General features: G+C 35.5%; 2 protein-coding genes across 9 annotated transcripts; one reads left to right on the top strand and one right to left on the bottom strand.

Moving 5' to 3' along the window:
- Positions 871–2408, top strand: LOC18596533 (mitochondrial inner membrane protease subunit 1). Of its 4 annotated transcripts, none has more exons than XM_018123528.1 (5): positions 871–994; positions 1116–1340; positions 1429–1539; positions 1641–1711; positions 2148–2408. In XM_018123528.1, exons 1-4 carry the CDS (start codon positions 908–910, stop codon positions 1686–1688), a joined length of 471 nt encoding a protein of 156 aa, XP_017979017.1. In that variant the 5' UTR covers positions 871–907; the 3' UTR covers positions 1689–1711; positions 2148–2408. The 4 variants fall into 4 exon arrangements, with proteins under 4 accessions (XP_017979017.1, XP_007025127.2, XP_007025129.2 ...); XM_007025065.2 differs by having other exon boundaries at positions 2130–2408; XM_007025067.2 differs by having other exon boundaries at positions 1110–1340.
- On the bottom strand, positions 2591–10792 carry LOC18596532 (tobamovirus multiplication protein 1). 5 transcript variants are annotated; one of them, XM_018123523.1, is made up of 14 exons: positions 10393–10792; positions 9045–9114; positions 8515–8561; positions 7516–7549; positions 7316–7402; positions 7169–7220; positions 6062–6239; positions 5831–5926; positions 5523–5583; positions 5055–5119; positions 4792–4866; positions 4625–4700; positions 3682–3842; positions 2591–3012 (listed from the first exon to the last, which is right to left on the bottom strand). In XM_018123523.1, the coding sequence occupies exons 1-14, from the start codon at positions 10498–10500 to the stop codon at positions 2947–2949; spliced, it is 1176 nt and encodes a 391-aa protein (XP_017979012.1). In that variant the 5' UTR covers positions 10501–10792; the 3' UTR covers positions 2591–2946. The 5 variants fall into 5 exon arrangements, with proteins under 5 accessions (XP_017979012.1, XP_017979013.1, XP_017979015.1 ...); XM_018123524.1 differs by having other exon boundaries at positions 2591–2970; positions 10393–10791; XM_018123526.1 differs by lacking the exon at positions 10393–10792 and adding an exon at positions 9411–9599.

Genomic DNA, 12253 nt, shown 5'->3' with positions numbered 1-12253 from the left:
TGACGCTACTTTTAGGGAAACAGGCTGGCAATTTTCAGGAAGTGATGTATAGAATCAACATCATAATCATTACGCCAGCAGATTGCTATTGTTAATTGCCTTGGCCGTTTTCCAACGAGCTTAATTTGATAGTTGAAAACTCATTAAAGATGGAAAAATTAAAAGACGAGCGCATTCAAGAAACTCCAAGCTTTATGTATTAGATATTCCTCCTCCTCAGAAAGACTTGTCAGTGACTAAACTCCAGGTCCACAAGCATGCCTAAAACAATTTTGACCAATCTCTCCTCTCTTGATTCTATTTGTTATTCGTTGAATTAGGCATTGGGGGTTCCAACTTGCTTATTTCTTTTAGTATTTGCACAACAAAAGCCCCATTTCGTTATAAGTGTCTGTTGCTTGAAGTTTAACCAAATGTTGGAGAAAATGCTAATTTCTCGAGATAAATGTTTTTGGCAGTACATTTCAAGGCATGATGATGTATTTTTATTCAAGAACTTTGAAGGCTGTTAATTATCCACCATGACTTTTACCTTGAATAGGCCACTTACTGAAGATTGTTGTACTTGTGCCTTTGATAAGTTGAAAGATATACGAGAAACACTATCTTTTTCAAGCTTATATATCTTAAAGCCAACCAATTGCACAGACATGGAAAAGTATAGGCTGTGCAATAGCCCTTTGACCAAAACAAAAAGAGAATAAAGCCCAAAGTAAGCTAAATGGGTCATGACCCATAGGAGGTATTGGATTCAAGAATCAAGGATTCCGGTTTGTAAGCCCACTGCCCAGCAGCATTAGCTAACCAAGTTCATTTTCCTTAGTTTTTTAAAATTCATTACCATGATTTTTCTTTTTCTTTTTCTTTTAGAGCCAAATCTAAATTGGTTTGAGAGGAGAGAAGAGGAATGGGAGGATGGAGCAGCTTTATCTCTGTAGTGAGAGCCTTCTGTTTGCTTCATGTTACCAACAACTATCTCGGCACTGCCGTTTTTGTAAGCAATCTTTCAACCATCCCCGAACTGCTGTTTTCAAACTCATCATTTCTATTACTGTTTTGAGACTGTTTTAATTTTGCTTTTTTTTACTTCTGGGCAATGGCTGGGTAAGTTACAGACTTACGGTCCCAGCATGCTCCCGACCTTGAACATATCAGGCAATTTGTTGTTGGCGGAGCGCATTTCGACCCTCACCGGCAAGCTTCGACCCGGAGATGTTGTGATCCTACGCTCCCCTGAGTCTCCTAGGAAGATTGTCTGCAAACGGCTGATCGGAATGGAAGGTGATCAGGTCACCTATGTCGTCGACCCCATGAACAGTGATAGATGCCAAACTGTTGTGGTATTTCTTTTTCCGTGCTTTCAAATTTTGCTATACTCAAAAATTCTTTTTCTTTTTTTCCAGTTATTGTTGTATTTATTTGCTTTAGGTTCCCAAAGGGCATGTTTGGGTAGAGGGAGATAACATCTACGCTTCGAAGGATTCCAGGAATTTTGGAGCTGTTCCTTACGGCCTTCTTAAAGGCAGAGTGTTCTGGACGGTTAGCCTTTTTTCTTCATTTTTAACTATTTTTGTTTGTTTGTTTTTTATATGTTCTATATTGTTCACGGTACTAACAAATTTGATCATATTCGTTTGCAGGTATTGCCCCGTAAAGATTTCGGATCCTTGGCACCTAAACCAAAATAATTGCTTCAATCTTTACATATAAGGTATGCTTCAATCTGTATTTGTATGTCCATAGTTTTCCATGAGATAAAAGTTCAAACCTGGTGCTTTACGTTGAAGCTTGTCTGGTCCAAAAATTTGCTGGATATTTGATAATGATGATAACAAGATAATCTATGACTTGAAATGAACGTAAAATCTGATAGTTTTGTCATTATAGTAGAAAACTAATCCTGGATCGTTTTGCACCTTTGGGGTCCTTGGAGACTATCCTGTATAAACAATTATTCTTGTTATCAGCATGTTCTGAAATCAATTCCTCTTTTGTACTATGATATATTGAGACAGCTTCTGGTTTTTAATTGGACTTCTACACTTTTAAGTATAGTTTGCTACGTGTATTAATCTCTTAAAGATTTGCTTTTGGTGAAAATAGTTGCCTAACACAAATCCTTCTGTTAGTAAACTTGTCTTCTTCAGCTTTCTTTTAGTGCCTCGCACGCACAAGAATTGGCTGGAGGCAGAAGCGAACCTGAAAGTTCCATCGGGCTGCGCAATGAAGAGGAGTGGCCGCTAAGTTGTAGGAAAAGGATTACATTGTTTTGTCCAACTGAAAAATCTATGTTTTGACTTCTCAGGAAGATGGTGTGAAGTTGGATAGATTCTATTTTAGGTCCAGCCTTTGTTTGTTTGCAGTCTTGATGTCTGGTGATTTTATGAAGTTAAATGTTGATCTGCTGATTTTATGATGTGACAATCACAAGGAGGCATGCTTATATATCCTTGGGGATAACATATTTCTCCAATGATGCGCCATAGCCCTGAACTCAAGGCATGCCATTCTAGGGGGCAGGGGAAGAATAGAAAGGAGCAGCTGGTAGGTTCATCATCTAGAAAGGAAAGGCACATATGAACACCCTTCATAAAAAAAAATGGCTTTAATTTATCTATTGAGGAACCATTAAATACCTACGTGTGTGGTGAAGACGTAAGCATATCAAATGTCTTTACAATTGGACAACCATGTGGAAGTTAAAAGACCAACAGAAAAAATCATCCAGCATTCCGGTGCTATTTCCATGCTCCAAATGTCAAAAACATGGCATGGGCAATGGCAACCTTACGGCTGTACTCCGACTGCCCTGTCAAGTCAGCAATTGTAACCTTTTGATCGCTGCTCATTGCGCAATCCACTCTTATTGCATCAGATTTTTCCAGTTTCCAGCTGACGTTGCTCGCTTGGGAAGATAAGCATACATGTTTACGAATGACGGAGCAATTATATAGGACTACCTCTTGATCCCTGCGATAACAGCCACAAGTCAAAGGGTCCCTTCCATATATCCTACAACCATCTTATTGAACATCATTCAAGCAAATACAAAAGATGTAGCAGTGCACAAAATAACATCAAAAAGCAAATAAGAAAGATGCAGCAATGCATGAAATAATATCAACTGCATACAACAAGATTAAGTCCACTAGGGAAGCACAGCATAGAGATAAAAGAACCCTGGCCTTGTTAGAGCAATTTAGAACCATTCTATCAGATATTGTTAATTACATATTTTATTGAACTGATGTAAGCTTTTGTCTCTATTTTCCAGTGCGAAAAAAGGTCTTATTAATTACCTATCGATGTATAAATTAGAGGAATGATGTTTGTAAGAGCCAAGAAAACACCACTAACGTTATCCAATGTTCATCTTTTTAAACTTCAAACATGAGTCAGCATAAAAGTTTGTTTTTTATTCTCAGCTACAAATAAATGTTGCAATATTTTGTACCAATCCCTGACTAAATCAGAGCCAGTCTCGGGGGTATATCTGATATAAAGACAATATCATGCCTAAGAAATTCTCAATACAGGTGGGTTGCAATAGAAGACCACATCTCATATAAATACAAGTTAAAATTTGAAAGATCAGGCTGATGGTGTGAACAAAACATTGTTGAATAAGCAAATTCTGTAAATAAACTGAATATATAGACAAGACAAAGAAGGGATGTGAACCTGATTCTGCGTGCTTGCTGCGGTAGCCCAGCTCTGGGGACGACGGATTTCAACTGGATCATCAGTAATGAAAACTGTTGTTGATTCTTCTTGTATGTTAGCAGACATGGGTGGTAATTCTCTCATGACCCATAATACAAAAGCTGAGGGCACTGCTGAACCTAGAAAAGCAATATGAACATCCCATCATGAACTGGACTACGTGACCTACTTTTCAATAAGGCAGCAATGATGACGAGCGTAAAAAGATAGGGTTTCAGAGTTTATATCTTTCACTATTATCATGATAATGCTGTTTCAATTCTGTTGTCAACAAGGCATAACCATGTCAATTACCAATTCACCATTCCATCCATAAATTCAGCTAGCAGTCTACTTAATGATAACATGGATCCAACAAAAGAATTTACCATCTTCACATGAAAATTATTTGTCAGTCCGACAAGAGTAGATGGATTAAAAAAAAAAGAACAGGTTTTAAGGCACAATTCTAATACAGTAGTGTTTTTTTTACGTTGGAGCAACATACTCTATCGGAAACTCTTAACAGTCCCAAACTCCCAGACCACCCAAGTCATTCTGTTGAGATATAAAGTTTAAAACATGTGTATCTCTACTTCCCCTGGATATATCCTGATTTCTCATACAATGTCTATTATCAGAGTTCGGTGGAAGAAGGTTCTTATACTCATCAATCCACAACATGTTCTCTACAACTTTAGATTGCCAGATGAGGTTGAACAAAAAAGAGAAATTACACACGAAACATTTCTAATACAGAATTAATGCAAAATATTGATCAATAGTACATAATGTTTAGGATATTCCAAGTCCTAAAAACTGATCTCTAAAGTAGACTAGTGATACCATCAATCAATAGTCAAAAGCCTTTAATCTATTTGGAGCAAATTTTGAAAACATCAAGGGAAAAGTAGACAAGTACCTATAAAATAATATAAAATCAGTAAAAGCGAAGTATAAACACCATCTATGTGCAGTTCATGCCAGTGATAAAGTACCTGCAATCATGATAACACATTTAAGTTGGAAGGATTAATGAAGCTAGAAATTCAAACATAGAACAAACAACCAATAGAGAAAGATGTGTACTGGAATATCAGTCAAAAGAGCCACCAAAGCACTCGATGTGAAACACAGAACAGATACAATGGCCAAACCTGCAACCTACAGAAACCAATGCACTTCAACACAACATCAATGAAATAACTAAGGCACAGACCAGATAACTATAAAGCCACCGGATTTTAAACAAAGATAAATAAATCACCTGTAAACATAAAGGCCAAAGAAAAGGGTATCTTCTAACTTGATACCAAAATGACACGTAAATATAAAGGATAATAGAATACTACCTTCCAGATCTCAGATGAAGCTCTTTCAGATCTAACATTTCTCATTTTACGGCATAATAGGAGCCCTGAGTACGAGAAAGAAACAAATATATAAAAACATGTGTGTATCTCCAAGACTTCCAAGAGAGAAAAATATATGTAAGTTAAAATAGTCATCTATTCTGGTGACACTTTAAAAATAGGAATTAGTCAATCTACTACAACGACTAACCAGAAAATTTTTCCATGCATTTAGGCCAGCCTTAAATCATATCAGCCATTTAAGTAGAAGTTGCAATAAACTTCATACTGATCAACAAAGCCATCTACACATGCATGCTGTTAAATACTATGGATGAGAGACATGGAATAAGAATGTGTGTAGCCTGATATTAGACAATCTTTGCCATCACAAAGTTATCAAAATAAGGGACAAAATCTTCAAACAATGAGGAAAAAAAAGGTCCATCTATATTGCTAGTTGCTTACCATAACATGCTAATGCTCCACCTAACAATAGTATTGCAGCAGCAAAAAGATCTACATAAACCTGCATGAGATAGACAGTCCAAACTTTATGGCTTCACTATTTATAAAAGATATAAAAGAACACAAAGGAAGTCCAGAAAACTCAAGTTTTCATTTTCTCTTGTCATTTTCCAACCAATAAATTAAAAGAGAAAATTTATACACACTATCTTCACCATAACCTTCTCTCTGACAATCAGACTGAAATAGACGGTACCCTAGGAAAGTAATAATAGTTAAAACGAAAATAGCTTGCCAGATGTCCATACCCGAGCTACAGTTGAGGAATCAATAGGATTATCTTCCATCCCAATCCAGATTAGCACAGCAAATGTCAGCATAAAAAGAAAAACTAGAACAGTAACCTAGTCAGAGAAAACAGAATTAATGAGTTCATGAACACAAGTTTTTACGCAATGACGCAACAAGAAAGTAATATAGAAACATTCAAAACATTCAAACCGTGATAAGAAACAAAAGAAGAAACTGCATTGCTATACCAGAATCACTATTTTTTGACGGCTTCCAACATGAATTAAACGGAAAGGATAACATATTCTGCGACTATCTGTAGTTGAAGACCTTGGTCTATTTAAGGAATTTTGTAGTAAAGCTTCTAGAAAGCCCTGTTCATCATCCTCTTCCTCTTCATCATCTGCCTGGTGGCAAAGGTCGACCCTATAAAAAATCCACCAGAGAGACATGGGGTATAGCTGATGAAGAAACACTAATTTTCACTCTGAAAGAAAATATCAAACTTGAAAGTAACTAAAACTAGGAAAGATATCATCCTGCACTAAGCTTCAGTAACATTGCATTGGATAACCCTGGGAAAAGAAGACGAAGAAAGAAAACTGTCCTGTATATAAAATGATTAACACGATATGATTTAGAATCAGCCACTAAAGTCGATCTTCCTTTTCTTTTTTCTATTTCCTTTTTCTTATTTTTATTAGAAAAAATGAAAAGTGAATTTCTTAATTCTCAGAAATATGCTCTCCAGTTCCTTGACATCAATTGGTCAAGAAAGGGGAGAAAAAGAAACTTATGCCACTATATATTTAGATACAAGAATCAGCTTCCAGCCAATGCATAAAAAATGGTTGCTGAGATGGGAACAAAGGATGACACATGCATTTTATATGCATCCATATGATAAATCTTCTCATTCATAATCTATTTGAAAGAGAAGAAAATAATTTCACACCTGACAAGAACAACCATGTGCAGCCTAATCAACTAGTGATTTGTTTCAGCAGAAACACAAGGTAGTCACAGAAAAGAGGAAAGTGGATGTTCAGCAAATCATTTAGCAAAGAGAGCCTGACACTTCAGAATAACAAAAAGTTGAATTTGCTCTAAAATCTCCATCAAAAAGAACAGTGAGTTTTGACTGTCCAATTTCTACCACATCGATATGGCTGGAAATTATTTCACATATTTTCCCTTTTCATATCATTCTTGAATGTCTTGACATAATGATACCATCTGGTATGAGGAAATTTCTAGAGACCACATTTTCCTTGCATTCAGAAAAGTTATCTTAGATACATTTTCATATTTCACTCAAAGAAAATATAAATAAGTTATTTGAAGAGAAAACATACCAGAATGACAAAAGTAGAAGAAATGTTGCAAAGAATAGAATTCTGGGGAAGGCTGCAACACAACATATTTGCACTAATTAATGCTTAAACTTATCTGCTGCAAAGAAAGAAAGAAATGGGGTTCATATTTCAAGCATCTACACATACCCATGGCTATAAAACCACAAGAGTATGACCAGCAAAGCCACCCTCTGCATGCAGCAACCAGAGTCAAGACAAAATAAACGAAGTAACCTGCCAGGTTTGGTGAGAATTTGGCAATTCAGTTGGAATCAGAGATATGATTCAAATCAAGCTATGCGTATAAAGCCAAAAGGTCAATATAAGTGTAAACTACAAATTCTTACCAGCATTAGTAGAACCAATCAGTAAATGGAACACCTGTAATTCACATTCATTTGGATCAAGAACAAGTCAATACACTTGACAATACAAATCAACGTAGTAACTTAGCTGTACCACATTAGAAAAGAAAAGAGGGGAAAAAGGAGAAAAGACAAAACAATACCCAAGCACTAACATGAACCATATTCATACATCTGTCAGTTAACATATATGAGAACCAATGCATGGACCTTACTAAACATTGACTTCAACCCCAAGTCTATCTTCTGCCTCCACTGGACCATAGATAAGATTGATCCTCTCTCTTCCATTCTACTAATTCCAGAATGGTATAGCCTGTTGCTTAATCATCACAGTATAAGGGCCAGATACTAGGTTAATGATGTAACCACTTTATTACGCAATTAAGGTTCTTAGTGTTTCCAAAACACAACTAAACAACTTATTGGAACTTTTTTTCAGTAAATATTAATGTTTTATTGCAGTTTCCTCAATGGGCAATAACTTATAAGGCTTAAAGAAAAGTAAAACACAGTCCAACAGTGGGTTTTTTGCCAGTTCAAGGCCAAACACAAAAATTCTTCTGTTACTTGCAAGAAGTTTAGAAACTATAAAAGCAAGCAAGACATTGTGGAAAAAGTTGAAGCCCGGGGAATGTTGGTCAAATAGGTTTCTCCTGCAAGGTCCAACTATTAACTCCTGCAGCCCAAACTTTTTAAAACTAATGCATGTTGTAGCTACAACTTAATTTCAACCTACCCGTTTCTCCAAATTCAAGCGGAGTCAGAAGAGTCACCAAAATCCTTCCTGTTCAGACAATTTCACCAGGTTCTGCCTTAAGGGGTCAGACGACTCAAACAGATCAGATCAAGGTGCAAGTCCCCACTCAACCAGCTTGTCTGATGACATAGGGTTAATCTAGCTAGCCTATGAATTAGTTTACATTTAAATAGAAATTTTTTAATTCAACTAAAAAGTTACAGAAGGCAATATGCACTTACTTTCTGGCGAGTCCATCCTAGTTGTAAATTCCTGAAGTGAATCCGTGCTAGCTGGCCACAAAGTGGTGAAAGTAAATAGTCATTACAAACAACAAACCAAAAAGGAAAAGAAACAAGAAACACCATAATCTCTCTGTCATTATTAGTATATCACAGTAACAAATTCTGATGTACAATATTACCACCTGGATGTTACTCTCTACAAAAAGACAGATACATCTATCAGCACATATGCATAAACCCAGCCACCTATGGATGATGAATGCGTGTAAAATTCACCAGTCTGATATACATAAAGACAATATCATCATCTCGAACAACTAGTTAAGCCTAAGAGTGGTTGATGTCAGCTAAGTTCCTTTTCTTTTGTTTCAGGCCTGCTTTCTCTTGTAAGCATAACTCGCCAGCCCAATAAAGTTTTCATAACCACAATACAGTATGGAAGATGTATAACAAACTACACGAATATGATGTAATGTAAAACAACAGATCTTGAACATGTTAGAGAATAGGAAGGATGCCAAGATTACAGCAGCTCAAACCACCATTGCGTTTGGGTAAACAAATAGGGCTGCAAGCAAAAGGGTGGAGCTGGACTAACTGCAAAAATAGGATCGTTGCTAAGTTATCAATTGAAATAGAAATAAGGTTGCAACTAAAAGAAAGCTAAGCCAAATATCAAGATTACTATGAAAGCTCAATTATTAAGTTCGAGAAAAGCTCAGATTGAGCCCAATTCAAGCACTTTATGCTGTTCTTCCAAACTATGCTTATGATATAAAGAAATTGATTCAACTAAGCATGGCTTGCTCAACCAGCCCATTTCATATTCAAATTAAGCATACTGAACCCATGGAAAAGTTAAGGTTAATCCTCCTTATCTCATAAGAACCAACCATTTGTAAGACATATTCTTCATGAATTGCTTGGACCAAGTGCCTTTTGGATTTAGAGAAATATAACTTTCCTCGATGTGCAAGCTACGCGACCCTCTACTTTTCAGTACAATGATCAACAAGCCAACTATTGCACCAAAGTTGTAGCTATGTCTTGGTTTCATGGAAACAAAAAAGAAAGATTGCCAACCAGTCAACCACAAATTGAATAAATAAAGATGTCTCACTTCATGGCTTCAATTTTTTTTTTTCCAAAGAAAAGAACTGCATATGTTGCTCATATCACTAGGGTCCAGGTTACATATTGCTTAAATCCTGAACATGGAGAATTTTCTTATATTTTCTGTTTCTACTACCAATTTCAAATTTTTTTAGGAGCATGCAAAATCACTAATATGTGCGCCTTTTAGCCATAAATATGAAATGCTACTTGGTACATGGTTCATAAAGATATAGTAAGAATGACAGCACAACCTATATATTGAATCTAAGAATCTGCTTATTCAACCAGCTAACACTTGGTTCATCAACAGAGCCAACAATTAAGTTTAGCAGCCTGGTAGGACTATTCTTTCTCCAGCTAACAATGACCTTTTTTTTTTTTCAATTACTTTCCTAACATGAATTTAATTGTATTAGTCATAAATGGAAGTTAATTAACAATTAAACACAACACCATACCCTTTCCATCTATGCCAAATAACCTTTATTTAACATTAAAGAGAAAAACCAATGAGTCAATGACCAATCCATCAAGTTATCAAAGTCTTCTTTTCTACAATCATCAAATGAAGAAGAAAACAGAAACTATAATCACAATATGCCGAATGCAAAACCCAGATGGAACAATCCTAAAACACATTGCTGCCCGCATTTCTCCCATATTTCAAACTACCCATCAATCAAAAGCTCACTAAACATCCAAAAATATCAAATTTTTTACAACAAGAACTCAGAAAAGGAAAAAAAAAAAAGAACAAACCTGACTAAAAGCAATAACAGCAATAATGCCATCAAAGAACGCAAGACCCACATTCACTCCAACTAGTTCTCGCGGAAAAGTACAAGACTTTTCCTTTTCTTCAAACATTTGTCTATCTCTCCTTTTCCCCTGCTTTACAAAACAAAAAATAAAGGACTATATTTGTATCCTATTATTATTCCCTCTGCTCGAAAAAAGAAAGAGAGAGTAAAAGAGGCTAAAACGCTTCTGGGTCTTTAAAACAAAGAAGTGTACGGCCTCGAAATGAAATCTTTTCGAAGTATCTTTCATGGAAGATCTTGTTGTTTCCTTTTTGTTGCTGATTCAGTGATTTAGTTGCTATCTATGGGAATTTTTTTTCTTTTTCCATACTCAGAAAAATATAAAACCAATATGGTCTTAATTAAGAGGAAGCTATTTATTTTCGCAGTACTTTTCTAGTCCTCTTGGGGAAGGGTAAATTGGAGACTTTCTAATGGAAGTTTGTGGAGAAAAAACGATACGGGCTTTTGCCAGAGACCAACGCGCGGGTGGCTTTCAAGCGTTGAGAAAACAAGCAGATACCTGTGATAGTGTGATCTCTTTTTGACCCAAAGCTTTGACCTTTATTAGGGACCCTAAAAAATGACAGTTTTTATATAGTTTTTTTTCATATATTATATACTTTCACTTTCTTAGTACTTAACCTTTGTTTAATTTAAGTTTATATTTTTACGATTAAAATTCTATGGAAATAAACTAATGTTTGTTTTAGGCACATGTGATCATAATAAAGATATCGTTTTATTTTTAGACAATGTTATAATACTTAAATGTAATTACAAAAAATATGATTATTAAAAAAATAATACTATAACATTTGATATATATGAAAAGGTATTGATTAATATATTGAAATGAGAATATTGTAAAAATTATAATTATAAAATATATATTCTTTTTTCTTTTAATGTGTGTTATTAGATATTGGACTGTTTAAAATCGTGAATTAAAATCACGTAAATGAAGAGATATTAGAGAAAAATATAAAGTTGTTTTCCATCCTTTTTGGATCATTTCTTTTGCTGAAATCATTTAAAAGTTCAAGTAACCTTGGTGAATGGAATCAAAATCCATCAACATTACCCTAGGGTCTACTCTCATAATTTTTGTTATTTAGTCACACCCAAAAATAAAATCCAATTATGATGTCATATAAATTAGAGAGGTATTATCAATGTTTTGATTTTTTTTTTCCTTTTTATACCATCTTTGTTTTTCCCTATGAAGAGTACTATTGTACAAACTTAACCCTAAACCAGATACACGTGTGCGAGATAGTAAGCAAAGTGGTGGGAAACAGAAATGGTCCATGACCAATAATTGTTCCACCAATCAATTTCCATTCTTTCTCCATATATGGGAGATGCTTGTCTTGAGTCAGCCAGAGCATGGATGGGTCTGAAGAAACTAGGCCTTCAATCTCTCGTTGCTCTTAATTGCTCCTGTGTTGACTTTCTTTTGTGGTTGAATGCTTGAAGAAAACGACTGTTCTATGTCTTTTGGTGAAGAAAGGAGAATACAATAAAAACACACAAAATAGCAGGCAACAACGCCCGGAATTAGATGGTCCTGGGGAAAGTAATCCCCATTCCATCACCAAGCACTTTAAATTCATACCAACAAAATCAGAGTCCAACATGGCCCCTAACTTGGCAAGCTGATCAGCACAATTGTTCTCCTCTCCGTAGATATGCTTCACCCTGCTACTAGGAATGAGGTGGAGCAGATACCTGCAATCATTAACAAGAGTGCTAAGAGAATGACAAGAGGAAACCCCATTAATGATAAAATGAAGAGAAATTTGAGAATCAGACTCTAC

This window comes from Theobroma cacao, chromosome 6 (genome assembly GCF_000208745.1).
Source record: "Theobroma cacao cultivar B97-61/B2 chromosome 6, Criollo_cocoa_genome_V2, whole genome shotgun sequence".
NCBI classification, from domain to species: Eukaryota; Viridiplantae; Streptophyta; class Magnoliopsida; order Malvales; family Malvaceae; genus Theobroma; species Theobroma cacao.
Note: the sequence above shows the minus strand (reverse complement) of the source record. Positions and strands in the feature narration are given on the sequence as shown.

Bases quoted from the DNA above. Each gene is read 5' to 3' on its own strand.
- LOC18596532 (XM_018123523.1), bottom strand. From the start codon at position 10,500: ATGTTTGAAGAAAAGGAAAAGTCTTGTACTTTTCCGCGAGAACTAGTT. The intron at 5,927-6,061 runs GTATAGCAATGC...TTCTCTGACTAG, and splicing joins GTCAAAAAATAGTGATTCTG to GTTACTGTTCTAGTTTTTCT. The intron at 5,120-5,522 runs GTAAGCAACTAG...TCTCGTACTCAG, and splicing joins TGGAGCATTAGCATGTTATG to GGCTCCTATTATGCCGTAAA.
- LOC18596533 (XM_007025067.2), top strand. From the start codon at position 908: ATGGGAGGATGGAGCAGCTTTATCTCTGTAGTGAGAGCCTTCTGTTTG. The intron at 995-1,109 runs GTAAGCAATCTT...TGGCTGGGTAAG, and splicing joins ATCTCGGCACTGCCGTTTTT to TTACAGACTTACGGTCCCAG. The intron at 1,341-1,428 runs GTATTTCTTTTT...TATTTGCTTTAG, and splicing joins ATAGATGCCAAACTGTTGTG to GTTCCCAAAGGGCATGTTTG.